Here is an 18,263-nt window from a genome sequence, read left to right as displayed (position 1 = left end):
TGCGTGCCGCGGGGGATGCCGGGAGCGCGCAGTGGCGGCAGCGGCGGCGACGGCAGTAGCAGCGGCAGCTACAGCGGGGACGCGAGCGGGGCGGTGACCGTGTGGGAGGTGGTCTCACTCTTGGGGAAGCTGCTGGGCACTGTCGCCGCGCTGAAGGTAGTTCTGTACCTGCTCCGGGTGTGCTTAGCGATGGCCTGGAAATCCGGCGGCGCCAGCCACTCGGAGCTAATCCACAACCTCCGCAGTAAGTGCCACCCCCGCCCGGTGTGGGGCAACTGGGGAAGGCCAGGCCTGGATCGGATCCCCTGGGCCTTTAGGAACGTTCCGTCTACCCCCGTGCCTGCTGGAGGGCTTCGGCGCACGGTTGCACCAGCGGCCCGGAACGGCAAGCGCTGGCGATTGCCTCCCCCGGGACCTGTCACTCATCGGCGACGTGCACAGGAACCAGAGAGAAAGAGCCAGGGGCCGCTGCTAGTGGGGCAGGGGCAGGCGTCTCCCCGCGGGCCTGGGGAAGGGGGCGCGGCACAGGTGGTGGGGCTGTCACTCGAGTCCGCCACCTCCCTGTCCGGGTCCGGCGGGCGAGGGGCGTGCCTTGGGGAGTGGGATGTTGGCCAGGGCTCGTAGAGACTGGGCTGGAACTGAGGGGACCCCCTTTCGACCCCCGCGTCTTCTCACTTCCTTCTCTGTCATATCAGTCGACCTAGCTGCAAGCTTTCTCCCCTGTTCTGCCTCCCCCGCCCTTCGTTTTTTCCTCTGGCGGGAGATGCCACCGTCTGATACTGGCGAGGGGAGGGAGAGGGAGAGGGAGATGAGAGTAATGTCATTGCGGATGCTGGGAGAAATTTCTGGGGCGGCTGTCCAGTGGAAAGCTTCGTGGGGGGCGGAGGAAGAGATAACTAGGGGATGCTCTTCCTGAGGGACAGCGTATTTCAGGAGCCTTTAGAGGTCCTGGGATCCAGCAAACGATTGTGTGTGTGGAATGTTCTAACTTTTTTCAGGGCTACCATATGCTTTAAAAGCCTTGTATGGAAGTTTCTTTACACCATTATCTTTAGTTACTGTATTCCTGCCTCTGATGATAATTTTAGGGTGGGACGAGTGCTGTGTCACTTTCTTGTTTTAAATCGAAATGTAGTGTCGCCGTCTGGTCGGGAGACCAGAAGGACCGCAGTCCATCATACTTTCACTCTGGTCAGAATTTATAGCACTCTTCTGTGCCACTGACTTTGCAAATAATCACAATCCTGCCACGTGATTCTTTTTTTTTTTTTTTTTTAATTTTTGGCTGTGTTGGGTCTTCGTTTCTGTGCAAGGGCTTTCTCCAGTTGCGGCAAGCGGGGGCCACTCTTCATCGCGGTGCGCGGGTCTCTCACCATCGCGGCCTCTGTTGGGGGGCACAGACTCCAGACGCGCAGGCTCAGTAGTGGTGGCTCACGGGCCCAGTTGCTCCGCGGCACGTGGGATCTTCCCAGACCAGGGCTCGAACCCGTGTTCCCTGCTTTGGCAGGCAGACTCTCAACCACTGCGCCACCAGGGAAGCCCTACGTGATATTTTTAATTGTTAAGGATGATTTAGCTTTTCACGTGTTTGTCATGTTTCCTAATTCGATTTGTAACCTCCTTGAGGGCTGGGGCTTTTTTTTTTTTTTTTTTTTTTTTTTTTTAGTATCTTTGAATCCTCTCAAACAACTTAATAATCATTCCTTTTTTCATAAATGCCAATTAAATATATATTATATGCTTGGATCTATACTAGGAATACCAAGATTAGTGAGAGAAATAAATAACATTGGCTGGCACATGGTTAGTATTAATACCTAATATTAGTCATTTGACTGTTTTTTTTAAACAGTATTTAAAACTTGTTTCCTTAGCGTTTAGTAATGAATGTTTAGATTTAAAAATCCTGTCAAGCATTGCCAGTATTCACTTTATGGAAGGATATTTGATTGGAAGTGGAAATTTATGTGCTGAGACAATATTAAGTGTGATTTAGGTTCCCACGGATCGAGCAGAAGCTCAATGTGTTGTAAATATTTTAATAAAATTTCTTAAAATGATCTAGTGCCTGCTAGTACAGGATACACACCTGAAACATTCTGTACTTGAATTGTGATTAAGTAATTTTCCACCGGTAGGTTATCGCAGTAGACACTTGGCTGTGGCAGAAACTGTAATCAATCAGGCTCTTAAAGTCTCTCCTTTCTGGGCCAAATTTGTAGTCAGCCAAAACTAGATCTTTTCCTAGTGGTTTTATAGTTACTTTAATGTATTGCATTACTATTCTTAGTTGAAATTTCTAAGGATGTTTTCCTATCAGAAAATTTAATGAGAAATATTTAACATACATGGATGTTGATATTGTAGATATTTCATTTTATACTAGATCTGTGATTGGTAAGAGGAAATGAGTGCTCAAATTGTTTAGCCTCTTTTGTAACACTTGTGCAACTTTAGTTTCAACTTCTTGCTGAATTGATTGTAGCCAATAGATTTCATTTTTATTAGTTTGTTACAACAGTAATGTTTGCTCATGGGAAAATTTCAGTTGGCACAAATTGAAAATTTCTCACTCTTTACAGGTTATTCCACCCTTGTGTATTCTTCCTAACTTAAAGACTTCTAACTAAATCTTTAGAAAAAGATTAAAATGTGATTATGCTGATATTGAAGTGAAAAAGGGTCTGCAAATTGGAAGAGGAAGCAAATTACAGTTTTAATGGGTTTTTTTAACGAAATAAAGTTCACGATTGGTTTCATTTTAATATTACTATAATAATTTTATTGAAAATACCTACTGAGGTTTTTCTAAGATGTAATAGAAATATGATTGTTTATGATTTCATACTTGAGATATCATTTACAGATTGCTTTAGACTCTAATGGTACATCTCATAATATCTCATAGCTTATGTTGTGATGATAAATGCTCCTAAGTGACTGAGAACAGTGGTCTAAAACTTGAGCATGCTTCAAAATCTCCTGGATCATCTGGAGAGCTTGTTAAAACAAATTAAGACAGATTGCTGGGGCTCTTGATAATTTGTATTTCTAACAAGTTCCTAAGTAATATGCTCCTGCTGGTCTGGGGACCACACTTGAGAATCACTGACATAGAGAACTGAAAATTACAAGATTAAACCCTGCCAGTGTTTCAGCTGAATCAGTTTTATGCTTTAAAATAAAATTTTAGGAAAAAAGTCTGTAGCAGTCCTGCCCAACACAGCTGCTTGTAATGTCTGTATCTGTGCTGTTCAATACCATAGCCACCAGCTACATGGGGCATTGAGCATTTGAAATGTGGTTAGCACAACTGAGGAACTGGATTTTTGTGTTATTTAAATTAACTTTAACCACTAGCCACATGTTGGACATTACAGGTGTTTAGAAATGAAAAGTATTATTTTATAATTATAGGCTGATAAGGTACTCATGAAACAAATTAACTTAATTCAAAACAACTGTGAGCCTATTTAGTCCAGGGAATGGGACAATTCAAGTAATGTTTATGTTAGAGTTTATTTTCTACTTTTGTTGGGATAATTTCACACCATGGTAAAAGGAAAAGAAGGGGGCAGGAGTGGATGAGCTTGAGAGAGGTGGTCTCCTAGAGCAGGGATGTCCAAACCAGAGTGTTTGTGAAAGGTTAACTCTTAACAGACTTCAAATGCTGCACTGGCCACTTAAAGCAAAGCTAACAATTGTTCTTTTACCTATTTTATTTTTGTAAAAAAAAATTCAGTCCACTACTCTAATCCATCAGTTATTTCTACTTATATTTCCTTTGCATCCTTGATTGTGTCATTTTGCATGTATAATGTATATAGAGTTTGTCAAATCAATCAACTGATATTTGACTATCTTCTATATGCAGGACACTGGGGATACAGCAATGAGAAACAAACATCTATTTTCTCTTGTAGCTTACTTCTTGTGGGAGCAGACAAATAAAATATATGTCACATGATAAGTGGCAAAGTAAGGAAGGAGGATAGGGAGTATGGCGTAGTAGATTGGCAGTTGTAGGCAAGAAGACCTCACTAAGGTGTCATTTGAGTTAAGATTTGGTGAAGGGGAAGAAATTCAAGCCATGCAGGTAGAGCTGGGGAACAGGCATTCTAGACAGAGAAAATAGAATGTGCTAGATTTGGATTTGCGGTGTAGGAGAAAGACTGCAGTCAAGGATATGACACTAAGGTTTTAGACCTGGACAATGGGAATGATTTGCCATTTTCTGAGTTGGAAATAAGTGAGTGAGCAGCAGGGATTTTGCGGGGGTGGGGGGATGCAAGGAAGTGTGGGAGAGCAGGGGTTTATTTGGGGAGATGTTTGGTTTGAGTTGCTTATAAGACATTAAAGTGGAGACCTTCAGCAGGCACTTAAATTTGTAAGAATTATGATAATTTATAGCTTTTGTATCCTTATTTATCTCTGCAAATAAATTGAAATTATTCTTATTCTATTTAGAGTGTCAGTTCTTATCAACTAGTAGCATAAATAGTGGAACAGAGAATAGTCTATTAGTTTTATCATGTGCATTCATGGGCCAAATATAGCCAGGTAATAAAATCCTAAGTGACTTTTTTTCAGAAATTTGGGCTTCATTTAGAATCCAGAAAATACTTCCTCATTTTAACTTATATCAAGTCAGTCTTATGGGTATATACTAGTAAGTAAACTTACAGTGCATTGAATAAGATTTAATAGGTAAGATTTTGAGGGAGAATTTTAATATCAATGTGTCTACTTAAATTTAACTAAAATTAAAAATTCAGTTCCTCAGTCATACCAACCACATTTCAAGAGCTCAGTAGCCACACGAGGCTAGTGGCTAACCTGCTGGACAGTGCAGATGTAGAACATTTCCTTTATCATAAGAAGTTCTATTGGGCAGCACTAAATCTACATAATAGGTTGTATTACATTCTATTCAATGTGATCTTAGTTCCATTGTGCTGTTCCACATATTTTTATTAGTGTTGCATTTAGTTCTGGCCAACACGCTTTAAGCGTAGCAGTGAAAAACCGAAGATTATTAGACAAGAGTGGTCAAGATGACAAGAGCATCAGCATTTTATATGATGATTTGATGAGATAGAGGTTGTTTGATTTAGCAATGAGAGAGTTACGGAGAGCAGTAGTGTTTAAATACTTGAAGGAAATCATGTAGTAGAGGGTAAAACCAGGACAAATGGGAGGCACGTTTTGGCTCATTATAAGGAAGTATTCACAAAGCTATCCTAACAGTCAAAGATTTGGCTTTGAAAAGTAGTGTTTTCTGTCACTGGATATGTTGAAGCAAAGAATGGTTGACCATTTCACTGTAAGGGATATTGTGGAAGAGATTTGTCATCTGCTTTCACTGTATACTAGACCTCTCAGGACCCTTCCATATCCAAGATTCTGTCAATTTAATCACATCATGGTTTGCATGAAATCACCTGTGGGGTATGTATGTTGGGGGTGGGTGGGTGTGTGTGTTTTAGGAGAGAGCCACAGAAGTTAACATTTGGTTACCTATATTTTAGAGTTTTGCATAACATTTTAGTTTGTCAGAGATGTGAGGAGTGCAAGGAACATCCTCTTTTGAGAAAGTGTCAAGATAGTTAATTACATGTATTTATTAAGACTGATAATGGTTTAGAGAAAGATGTATTTTTTAAAATTAATTTTTATTGAAGTATAGTTGCTTTACCAATGTTGTGTTAGTTTCTACTGTACAGCAGAGTGAATTGGCTATATGTATACATATATCCCCTCTTTTTTGGATTTCCTTCCTATTTAGGTCACCACAGAGCATTGAGTAGAGTTCCCTGATCTATACAGTAGGTTCTCATTAGTTATCTATTTTATTTTATTTTATTTATATATTAGTTTTGGCTGTGTTGGGTCTTCGTTGCTGCGCATGGGCTTTCTCTAGATGCGGTGAGCGGGCTTCTCATTGCAGTGGCTTCTCTTGTTGCGGAGCACGGGCTCTAGGTGTGCGGGTTTCAGTAGTTGTGGCTCACGGGCTTCAGTAGTTATGGCTCACGGGCTCTAGAGTGCAGGCTCAGTAGTTGTGTCGCACAGGGTTAGTTGCTCCGCAGCATGTGCTATCTTCCTGGACCAGGGCTCGAACCCGTGTCGCCTGCATTGGCAGGCGGATTCTTAACCACTGAGCCACCAGGGAAGCCCATAGTTATCTATTTTATACATAGTATCAATAGTGTATATATGTCAATCCCAATCTCCCAATTCATCACCACCACCACCCCCGAGAAAGATGTATTTTTGAATAATCTCTGGTCTTAGATGATATGCTTTATCATAACTTGATATCACTTAAAATTCTTCTTTGATTATAGTGTGAATTTAAAACTAATCCCTTTCAGATTTTCTGTATGGAGAGTGTCTCAGGCTCCACTTACCCCTTATCACGCCTAATCATTCTAGATGGGAAATAAAAGGGGACCATTTTGTTCATTTCTTACTGTTTTCCCTGGCATTTTGTTAGTGGAGGAGAAATAGAGAGTAGATGATTAACAACTGTTCAAGTCATAAAACTATATAATTATGTAATATTTCTTTTATTGAGATGTAACTTTGTAACAAGTTACTTACAGAAATTTAGAGAATGTTTCCACATGACTTGAAATCCATCTGCAGCTTATTTTCTTACCTGTGTTTTCAGTGCTTCATACCAGCACAGGATCTCTTCTTTCTCCATCTCTGCCAGGATTGCTTCTAGTCTTCTATTCTCCCAGATCAAAAGTCTTGGAATAGTTATTGATTCTTTCAGACTGTCCCCAAATTAACTCAACAGTTATTACAAATACCTTTCATAGTCATGCCTTTCACTGTATTTCCATTGATGCTATCCTAGCCTAGGTTCTTAGCTGTCACTTGGAGTGATATGCCTTCAAGTGTCTGATTGGTCATCACACTTTCAGTTTCTCTCCCCTCAGGTTCATTCTACACATTATACTGATTGTTCTAGTGTACTGCTTTCTGTTATGTCTCTTTTCTGCCTAGACTTCTGTTGCTTACTGTATCAATTGTAAACACCTCTCGCTTAGCTTTCAGGCCTTTTAAGGGTCTTCTACAACCTGTTGCCATACTCCAACTCCAATCCTGTTCTTCAGACTGATCTCATTTTACTCCTCAGATACCTTGTGTTTTAGGGTACCTGTTCGTCAGCTCTAATAAAGACCAAAATAACAATGGCTTAAACAAAATGAAAGTTTCTGTTTCCTGTAACAATCCAAGTATAAGCAGTTCAGAACTAATATGGTGGTTCTGTGGTCTTGAGGACCTGGGCTCCTTCTTTCTTGATGTGCTTCCTAAAGTCTTTCCCTCATCTACAAAGTTGAAGATAGTTTACCTCCATCATTTCCATATTCCAGCTGGTGGGGAGAAAAATGGGGAAAGGAGAAAACGCGCATTCCTTTTATGGGCATTATCTGAAGTAGCATGCATAATTTCCGCCTGTGTTCTAATTGACAAGAACTTAACCATAAGGCTACACATAACTACAGAGAGGATAGATAATGCACCCAGTTCTACCACTGTGAAAGAAAAGGAGTCCCTGGGGCTTCCCTGGTGGTGCAGTGGTTAAGAATCTGCCTGCCAATGCAGGGGACACGGGTTCGAGCCCAGGTCCGGGAAGATCCCACATGCCACAGAGCAACTAAGCCTGTGCGCCACAACTACTGAGCCTGCACTCTAGAGCTTGCGAGCCACGACTACTGAAGCCCACGCGTCTAGAGCCCGTGCTCCGCAACAAGAGAAGCCACCGCCATGAGAAGCCTGTGCACCGCAACGAAGAGAAGTCCCCGCTCCCCGCAACTAGAGAAATCCTGCACGCAGCAACGAAGACCCAATGCAGCCAAAAATAAGTAAATAAAATAAATAAATTAAAAGAAAAGAAAAGGAGTCCCTGCCACATCTTACATCTTGCTCACTAGAGCAAATACACATTGTATATACATCTCTTTAGGTACTATCCATCTGTGATAACAAGGTTAGGAGAATTAAGATTAATTTTTAGTCGAGTAACCATGTGTACATGTTTAAAAGATAAAATAATACAGAAGGGTTTATAATGAAAAATAACAATTGCTTGCCCTGCTCCTCCCCGCTCCCAGACTGCCTCGAGTGAACACTTTTAACTGCTTATTTGGGTCTTCTGGTGATTGTCTTCAGTCTCTAAAGCATATGCTTAAACTGCTATTTCTTTATCAACTTTAGACATCATCTACTGACTTCCTGCCAAGATGCATGAGTATTTATACCCTCTAAACTTACTCCCTTCCCCACATATAGTTATACCGTAATTTTTCCTTCCTCTTTTGTGGTTACCTTTGTAACTTTGAGTAATATACTTTAACCTCAATTTTTTGTTCCATAATTTATAAACTGACACTATCCCTTAACCCTTCCACTTTGTAAGAAAGGATACTCATTTTCCAACTTATTAGGGGCTCTTTTATATTGTCAGAGTTGATAGCATTTCATTTTGTTCTGAGCAGTAAATAAATCTTCTGCACTTTGTTGATTTTTGTGTTGAAAATTAATAACCATCATCACAAACATTAATGACTGGGTCAACACTTTGCTGAGCTACGTAGCATGCAAGAGTTTATTCCCTGCTCTTTGTTTCTAATATCACAGTCTCCTCTAGTATTGAGGAGGAATAGTCAAATGTTTCTCCTTTTTTTTTTTTTTTTTGGCCGTGTGGCTTGTGAATCTTGATTCCCTGACCAGGGATTGAAAGCAGTGAAAAGCATCAAGTCCTAACCACTGGACCACCAGGGAATTCCTTGTTTTTCCTTTTTTTACACTTCATCAGTTGCTTGAAATCATGTCACAGTTTAGTATTCTTCTTATCTAAATCATGACTCTTGTATAGTATTTTTGTCTTTTTCCTGGAACTTATCTCCCTCTTCACCCTTCCCACTCCTCAGCTTGAGAAGAGGAACAGATACCTTCTTAACGTGGCTCTAATTTTTTTTTCTTTTCTTTTTTTTTTTGTGGCTCTAATTTTTTCAATTTTTTTAAATTATTTGGTTTATAGCTTGGATTCTATTGCATTCTCCTTTTTGAATTCTGCTAACTTCTCATTTGGATCCATTGCATATTTGGATCAACATTAGCCATTATTATAGTTATTTAATTAGGGTCCTTGGTCCCTAGGGTGCAGGAAAATTGGGCATGGGTAGTTTTAAAACTGTTCACTAATTCAGAAAGCCTAACGGTAATTGCATGTTTACTCATAATTAGGCTATACACGCAAAGTGAAATGGTAAATTACTTTGCTGTTTGCTAGAAATATTTCAGGGCACTGGCAATTGTATATGTCAGATGGTCAAAAATGGGAAAATGATTTAATAACTTAGTAAATGTAGCTTGCTTTAGGCATCTTTCAAAATATGGAATCCTGGGAAAAAGCAAATAATAAGAACCTTGTAGTGAAAATTTTGGAAACCACCCAGTAATGGTCTAAGGAAGCTTTATCCTGAGCTTTATGTGTTCAGCTTCTTAATAAATGACTGGTGACATGCTTTTAAAACTATTTAGGGTTTTTTTAGTAAATTCTGTGTCCCTCTGTAGAGTAAGAAATCAGCCAAAGAAACTCACATGAGTTTGGTAGATGTATATTATCTAGCTTAAGGGAAGTAATCTCTTTAATTTACTTTATTTTTAGAATGTGCCTATAGCAATATGTTTGATTTTAGATGTCACAAATATTCAACTAGAGAAGAATGAGTAAGTGAATATGATGGTAATTGGATGTATTGAGTGAGGCTGCTTAACCTGAAAAAGATAAGGCTTGAAATGGTCATGATATGTTCAGGTGTGTAAAAAGTGTTGGTTGGATAGAAAATTCAGTATATTCTTTGTGACTGCAGAGCGTAGCGCTAAGGGTTTATATAAGTGAGTTACAAAGAGGGAGATTTCCTCTTAATACAGGGAAGTGTTCTGATAATTAGTATGGTCTGAATGTGCAAAGGGCTGTTCCACATCAGTGCAACTCTTCAGGTAGAGATCATGGTACCAATTTATGAAGAAGTTAGACTTGATGACCCTTCTGACCTTGAGAGTCTATGAATCACCCCTCTGGAATTTGAATTGAATTCAGGGCAAATGAACCACTCAAGAAGTATTTTGGGAAATGAATTAGTAGAAGTCACTAAGCTATTTGAATATGGTAGTAGCAGTACAGTGAACTGGTCAACAGGAGTCTAACATCTCAATTTGAATGGCCCTACCCCTTATTTGCTCTGTGATCTGGAACAGCTTAGTCTTTCTGAACTCAATTTTCTTATCTGTAAGATGGAGTAATAATAGTGCTTACTTTATAGGATTGTTAGAGACAGCATAAGATTGTTTCATAGTTCCTAAGTTCGTACCTCAAAAGATAGTGTATGTAATGTGCTTAGGATTTTGTCTGGCACATGGTAAATATTTTGTAAATGATATCTCTCTCTTTTTTTGAATTTACTTATTTATTTATTTATTTTTGGCTGCGTTGGGTCTTTGTTGCTGCGCGCGGGCTTTCTCTAGTTGCGGCGAGCGGGGACTACTCTTCGTTGCGGTGCGAGGGCTTCTCATTGCATTGGCTTCTCTTGTTGCGGAGCACGGGTTCTAGGCGCGCGGACTTCAGTAAGTGTGGCATGCGGGCTCAGTAGTTGTGGCTCGCAGGCTTTAGAGCACAGGCTCAGTAGCTGTGATGCACGGGCTTAGTTGCTCCACGGCATGTGGGATCCTCCTCGACCAGGGATCGAACCCGTGTCCCCTGCATTGGCAGGCGGATTCTTAACTACTGCGCCACCAGGGAAGTCCGATATCTCTCTTATTACGCTGCTTTTAAAACTTTTTAAAAAATGCTTTCACTGTTTTATTTTAATGATCTTTACAGGTAGCTTGCCTAAGCTTATTTGTGTAGAAACAGTACTTTCTATTTAGGTTAATTAATCCAAAGTTTATAATATTTTCAAATGGACAGATGATTTGTTAATATAACCTTGTCTGTGACTATTTAAGTGTTTCTCTAGTTGGTATGCCTTGTTTGCTGATTTTTTAAAATATTCTTTTGTTATTTGGAGAGTCTGTATTTATACCTTTTATAGTGTCCTTAAACCACCTTTTCTTAACTATTTACTGTCTGGTCAGTCGGTATTAAGTGGTATCCTTTGATTCCTCCTGTCACCTATATGACTCAATGATCTAATTCTACTTTCCCCTTTTTTTCCTCTTCCCATTGTTTTTAGTTGCCTTCTTTCTATTTTGTCAGAACAAATAACGTTTAAGTATTATTATTCCACTGATGTCTTTACCCTTCTAGTTTTTTTAAAAAAATAGTTTAAAAAACTATTAACTAATTAAAAAATAGTATAAAATAATTTAAAAAGAGTTTAAAACAGATTTTATTCAGAAACTATTGCAGTAGGGGAAAAGAGACCGCAGTATAAAACTGGGCTCAGTTCCCAATACAGCATGAACAAGTGGGGATTTATAGCCTAGGAGCAGGGTGGGCGTCAGTGGATGGAAAATTACTAAGAGGAAACATCAGGGGTCATGGGGGATTCTGGCTAAAATAACTTGACAGGATTCTTGCTGAAGGCAGACCAATCCACCCTTTTAATTTTAGTCTTTGCTCTAAAATTGGTTATGTGTCCTTTTCTGATGTATCCCTGGTAATCTCTTGGTTAGATGAAGCACAGCTTCTACAAGATTCCTTAGGAAGGGCTTGTGTGTACAGCATTCCCTGAGTTCTTGCACATTCAAGACTTTTTTTTCCTATAACCTTGATATTTGAAGAACAGTTTTGGCTGCGTATAAAATCCTTGGCTTACACTTTTAAAAAATCAGCTTTATTGAGATATAATTTATGTAAAAACGCACCAATTTCAGGAGTATGGTTTGAAAATTTTGACAAATGTAGGTGTGTAACCACCACCCTAATGATGTAAAACAGGGGTGAGCAAACTACATCCCACAGGCCAAATCTGGCCTGCTGCCTGTTTTTAGAAATGAAGATTTATTTGAACATAGCCACACCCATTCATTTATGTCTCGTGTGTGGCTGTTCTTGCACTTCAATGACAGAGTCTCGTAGTTGCAACAGAGACTCTACGGCCTGCAAAGCCTAAAATATTTACTGTTTGGATCTTAACAGAAGTTTGCTGATCTCTGATACAGAACATTTCTTTCACCCACAAAGTTTTCTCGTGCCCCTTTGCAATTAATCTCCTCCCTTCACCCCTGACTCCTAGCAACTGCAGATTGGCCTTCTGACACTATGGTTTTGACTTTTCGGGAATTTAATATTAGATGGACTCATATAGTGTAAAATCTCCTGGCTTCTTTCACTGAGATTAGTGCTCTTGAGATTTGTTCATGTTGTTGGGTATATCAATAGTTTGCTCCTTTTTAATTGTTAACTTGCACTTTCTTTCCTTGAATTTCTTGAAAACTCTGCTCCTTCATTCTTGCTTTGCTTTGAACATTGCTCTTAAGAAAGCTAATGGTTGCCTTTTTTTTAAACTCTTATTAGGTAATTTGATATTTTTGGCCTTGAGACTTGACATTTTTTCCCTTGTTTTAGTCTGATAGTTTTCTATTTTTTAATTTTTGGCCATGCCTCACGGCTTGTGGGATCTTAGTTCCCCGACCAGGGATTGAACCCAGGCCCCCTGCAGTGAAAGCGCCAAGTCCTAACCACTGGACCCCCCCCAGCTGAAATGTTTTGATTTGCATATTGGTTTCTTTTTTTTTTTTAAGTTTATTCCCTTTCTCACAGTGTTCTTTTTTTTTAATTAATTAACTAATTAATTAATTTATTTTTGGCTGCGTTGGGTCTTTGTTGCTGCGCGCGGGCTTTCTCTAGTTGCAGCGAGCAGGGACTACTCTTCGTTGTGGTGCGCGGGCTTCTCATTGCGGTGGCTTCTCTTGTTGCAGAGCACAGGCTCTAGGGCGTGCGGACTTTGGTAGTTGTGGTGCCTGTAGGCTTCAGTAGCTGTGGCTTGTGGGCTTCAGTAGATGTGGCTCGCAGTCTCTAAAGCGCAGGCTCAGTAGTTGTGGTGCACAGGTTTAGTTGCTCTGCGGCATGTGGGATCTTCCCGGACCAGGGCTGGAACCTGTGTCTCCTGCGTTGGCAGGTGGATTCTTTTTTTTTTTTTTTTTCAAATGGTCATTTTGCTTTAATCTCTAGCCTACAGAGGTAGTTCACGTTGTTTTTTCTTTTTTCCTTTAACATCTTTATTGTAGTATAATTGCTTTACAATGTTGTGTTAGTTTCTGCTGTATAACAAAGTCAATCAGCTATATGCGTACGTATATCCCCATATTCCCTCCCTCTTGCGTCTCCCTCCCACCCTCCTTACCCCACCCTTCTAGGTGGTCTCAAAGCACCGAGCTGATCTCCATGTGCTATGCAGCTGCTTCCCACTAGCTATCTATTTTACATTTGGTAGTGTATATATGTCAGTGTTACTCTCTCACTTCGTCCCAGTTTACCCTTCCCACCCCTGATGTGTCCTCAAGTCCATTCTCTACATCTGTGTCTTTATTCCTGTCGGCAGGTGGATTTCTAACCACTGTGCCACCAGGAAGCCCCGCGTATTGTTTTCTTTTTACACTTTTTATAGTAGCTTTGACTGGAGTTTTTGTTTGTTTGTTTTTCTTTTTCCTATTTTTAGGCATTTTGTGGACACAGTTCAAGAGCACTTCTGTCAATATAGTGACTTGCAGTTTCTTTAATGGATAATGATATTGGTAATAGTGGTGAGGAAAGGGGGGGAGTTGGCATATCTTGTTGCTCTTCTGTTTCTGTAGGATCCTTAATTTTCTTCCTTCTTTCCCTTCATTGCCATATCAAGAGGCGCCATCCTTTCCCTGCCTGTATGATTCTCCCCCAGAAGCAGTGCTTCTTGTGTTTGCCACCCCTGGTCCCATTAAATTTTTTTAAAAAATAGCTTTACTAAAGTACAGTTCCATACCATATAATTCACTAATTTAAATTGTAAAATTTGGTGATTTTGGATATATTTACAGATATGTGCAACTGCTACCATGGTCATGTAATATTTTCATCACCTCAAAAAGTTACCCTGTTTTGCCCTCCTATTCCCCCAACCATAAGCAACCACTAATCTATTTTCTTTCTCTATAGATTTGCCTATTCTGGAAATTTCATTAAATAGAATCATACAATATATGATCTTCTGTGACTGAGTTTTTTCACTTAGCATAATGTTTTCAAGGTTCATCTACTTAATAGGATGCATGAATCAGTACTTCATTCTTTTTTATGACCTAATAATATTCCATTGTATGGATATATACCACATTTTGTTTATCTGTTCATCAGTGGATGGACATTTGGGTTGTTTCCACTTTTTGGGTATTATGAATAGTGCTGCTGTGAACATTTGTGTACAAGTTTTTGTATAGACATACGTTTTCACTTCTCTTGGGTATACACATATGAGTAGAATTGCTAGGTCCTATGGTAATTCTCTGTTTAACCATTTGAGGAACTGCCAGACTGTTTTTCAAAGTGGCTGCACCATTTTACATTCCTACTTGCAGTGCATAAGGGTCTGATTTCTTCACATTCTTGCCAACACTTGTTATTATCTGACAGTTTGATTATAGCCATCCTAGTGGGTATGAAATGGTATCTCATTGTGGTTTTAATTTGCATTTCCCTGATGACTAATGATGTCCAGCATCTTTTTATGTGCTTATTGGCGATTTGTATATCTTCTTTGGAGAAATGTCTGTTCAGATCGTTTGCACATTTTAAAATTGAGTTATTTGTCCTTTTACATTGAAGTATAAGAATTCTTTATATATTCTAGATAAAAGTCCTTTTTCAGTTGTATGATTTACAAATTATTTTTCTCTCGTTCTGTGAGTTACCTTTTTCTTGATAATGTCCTTTGAAGCACAAAAATGTTTAATTTTGCTGAAATCCAATTTATCCATTTTTTTTTTTCTCTTATTGCTCATGCTTTTGGTGTCATGTCTAAGGACCCACTGCCAAATCCAAGGTCATGAAGACTTACCCCAGTATTTTCTTCTATGATTTTTATTATTTTAGTTCTATGTTTAGATCTTTGATCCATTTTGAGTTAATTTTTGTATTTGATATGAGCTAAAGATTGAACTTTATTCTTTTCGTGTGGCTATCCAGTTGTCCCAGCAGCATTTGTTGAAAAAGACTGTTCTTTCGCCATTGAATGGTATTGGGACCTTTGTTAACCTACTGAAGCTTAAGTTCCTTCCTCGTAGCCAGTACAGTGAACTTCTAAGTCCCAGACCTGTGTTCACTATTTTAGTACTTAGTGTTGTATTTTCTCTTTCTGGGAATAATTTTGTCCGTGCTTCATCTGCATTCCCTACTTCCTTCTACTTAGTCTTTTAAACTTCAGTCCCTACCTTTGCTTTCTATACACACAGGCTTGCAGCAATAGCAGAAGCTTTGTTGGAATGTGTTGTTTATTTTTCTACTGGTAAGTAATATGAAGTCTGGATATTCTCTATCTCCTAGTAATGTGAAGGCATGGGTCATGTGTGGTTTTGTTTATGACCCTTCTTGATCTTAGGTTTAGGTGTTTTTTGAATGGCTATGTGGAGAAATTCAGATTCTGGTGGCCACCATTACCCTCTAGAACCTGGAGGCTCCACAGTTGATGAATACGTTAAATTCATTTGCATAAATATTTGAAACTCCTCATGATGCTTAAGTCTCATTTTAAAATAGCTGTGGCAACCTACTGAATGGGAGAAGATATTTGCAAATCATATATTTGATAAAGGGTTAATATCCCAAGTATATACAACTCAATAGCAAAAAAAATCAAACAATCCCATTAAACAAATGGGAAGAGGATCTAAATAGACATTTTTCCAAAGAAGACATACAGAATGCCAACAAGTACATGAAAAGATGCTCAACATCATTAATCATCAGGGAAATGCAAATCATAAACCACAATGAGGTACTGTCAGCTCATACCTGTTAAAATGGCTGTTCTCAAAAAGACAAGAAGTAACAAGTGTTTACAAGATTATGAAGAAAAGGGAACCCTGGTGCACTACTGGTGGGAATATAAATTGTTGCAGCCACTACAGAAAACTGTGTATGGAGGTTCCTAAAAAAATTAAAAATACAGCTACCATATGATCCAGCAATTCCATTTCTGCGTATTTATCCAAAGAAAACAAAAACACTGATTTGAAAAGATATATGCACCCCCATGTTCATTGCAGTATCATTTACCATAGCTAAGCTATGGAAACAACCTAAATGTCCATCCATGGATGAATAGATATTGATGCTGTGATGTATATATACAATGGAGTATTATTCATCCATAAGAAATAATGAAATCTTGTCATTTGTAACATGGATGGACCTTGAGGCTATTATGCGAAAGGAAATAAGTCAGACAGAGAAAGACAAATACTGTATGATCTGACTTACATGTGGAATCTAAAAAAATAAACAAAAAACCAAGCTCATAGATACAGAGAAGAGATTAGTGGCTGCTAGAGGCACGTGGGGTGCAAAATGGGTGAAGGTGGTCAAAAGATACAAACTTCTAGTTATAAAATAAATGTCATGGGAATGTACAGTATGGTGACTATAGTTAATAATACTCTGTTGCATATGTGAAGGTTACTGAGAGAGTACATCTTAAAAATTCTCAGCACAAGAAAAAAAATTCTGTAACTGTATGGTAATAGATGTTAACTTATTGTGGTGATCATTTTCTAACATACACAAATATTGAATCATTATGTTGTATACCTGAAACTAATATAATGTTGTATGTCAATTATATCTCAATTTAAAAAAAAGAAATCTGAAAAAAAAAGTTGTTCATAGTGTAGCCAAATTAAGCAAAGCATGTTTTGATTAAAAAAATTTATTTCTGGATCGTTAAAGTCAAGTTGATACATTTAATCTTACAGATTTTAGAGCTGTAAGGATAAGAACTGTGCTATTTTGTTTATTATCACCCTAAGTATGTAGCACCGTGTCTGGTATGTATTAGACAGACAGTAAACTTATTGAGTGAGTTAATAAGGCCTTTATTGAATAATTACTGTGTGCATGGTTAATAAGGGTTATTGAAGTTTAACATATTATATTTAATCTTAAAGAATTGATAGTTGGGGGAGCAAATACATACAGTCAACCTTCTATACCCATGGATTCTATCTCCATGGATTCAATCCACTGTGTATTGATAATATTTGAAGAAAAAAAAATTTCCATAAAATTTCAAAAAGCAAAATTTGAATTTGCCACATGTTTGGCAACTATTTACATAGCGTTTACATTGTATTAGGTGTTATAAGTAGTCTAACCATGATTTAAAGTATATGGGAGGAGATGCGTAGGTTATATGCAAAAACTATGCAATTTTATATAAGATACTTGAGCATCCACAAATTTTGGTATCTGCTGGGGTTCTGGAACCAACCCCCTATGGACACTGAGGGAAGACCGTATTGACCTTGCTTTCCTTCTTGACAAATTTGTTTCTCTTGGGCTCTGTAACAGTATATCTGCTTGATTTTCATCTACCTCTGGTGGCTGCTCCTTGTCATAATCTTTGAAGGCTCTACTTCCTTTGCATTTCTCCTAAATGTACACTTTTGTGTATTCTTACCTGGCCACTTCAGTTCACTTCCATTGCTTTAGTTGCCATCTGTACAACTAGTAATTTATATCTCTGTTGTAGGTTTTTCTCCTGCGCCCCAGATCCATTTGTCCAACTGACCGCTGTATATCTCCATGTGTATGGTCCATAGCTCCTAACTGAATAAATAACTTGTCATTTTTCTCCTTAGCTCTGATCCTTGTCTAGGATTTCGCAAATCAGTATATGACATCAACATTTCAACCATTACCCCCCTCCCACCTCCAAATGTAGTCAGTCAGGTATACATTCCCTACTAAATATAACTCAGATCCTTCTACTTTTCTTCATCCTTACTTTCATTATGAAAGACCAGGTTGTGATTACCTGAGCCATTGCAACAACTTTCAATTTTGCTCTCTTCCAATATAGTCTCTACAGTGTAGCCAGAATAATTATTCTAAAATATGTCTGATGATGCCACTTCCAGCTTAAAATATTGCCTCATTCATTTCAGAAAATGGAATCATCAAGACAGATAAAGTATTTGAAGTAATGCTGGCCACAGACCGCTCTCACTATGCAAAATGTAACCCTTATATGGATTCTCCACAATCAATAGGTAAG

General features: G+C 38.7%; 1 protein-coding gene across 3 annotated transcripts in view; it reads left to right on the top strand.

The window, feature by feature from the left end:
- Positions 1 to 18,263, top strand: part of PCMT1 (protein-L-isoaspartate (D-aspartate) O-methyltransferase) — a 47,143-nt gene continuing 28,880 nt past the window's right edge. For all 3 annotated transcript variants that reach the window (XM_059941017.1, XM_059941015.1, XM_059941016.1), the window contains exons 1-2: positions 1 to 244; positions 18,154 to 18,258. In XM_059941017.1, coding sequence (XP_059797000.1) covers positions 16 to 244; positions 18,154 to 18,258 — 334 coding nt within the window. In that variant the 5' untranslated portion in view covers positions 1 to 15. The remainder of the gene's footprint in view (positions 245 to 18,153; positions 18,259 to 18,263) is intronic.

The sequence above is a fragment of the Balaenoptera ricei genome, chromosome 12 (genome assembly GCF_028023285.1).
Source record: "Balaenoptera ricei isolate mBalRic1 chromosome 12, mBalRic1.hap2, whole genome shotgun sequence".
NCBI lineage: Eukaryota > Metazoa > Chordata > Mammalia > Artiodactyla > Balaenopteridae > Balaenoptera > Balaenoptera ricei.
This window is presented reverse-complemented; position numbering and strand designations above follow the sequence as displayed.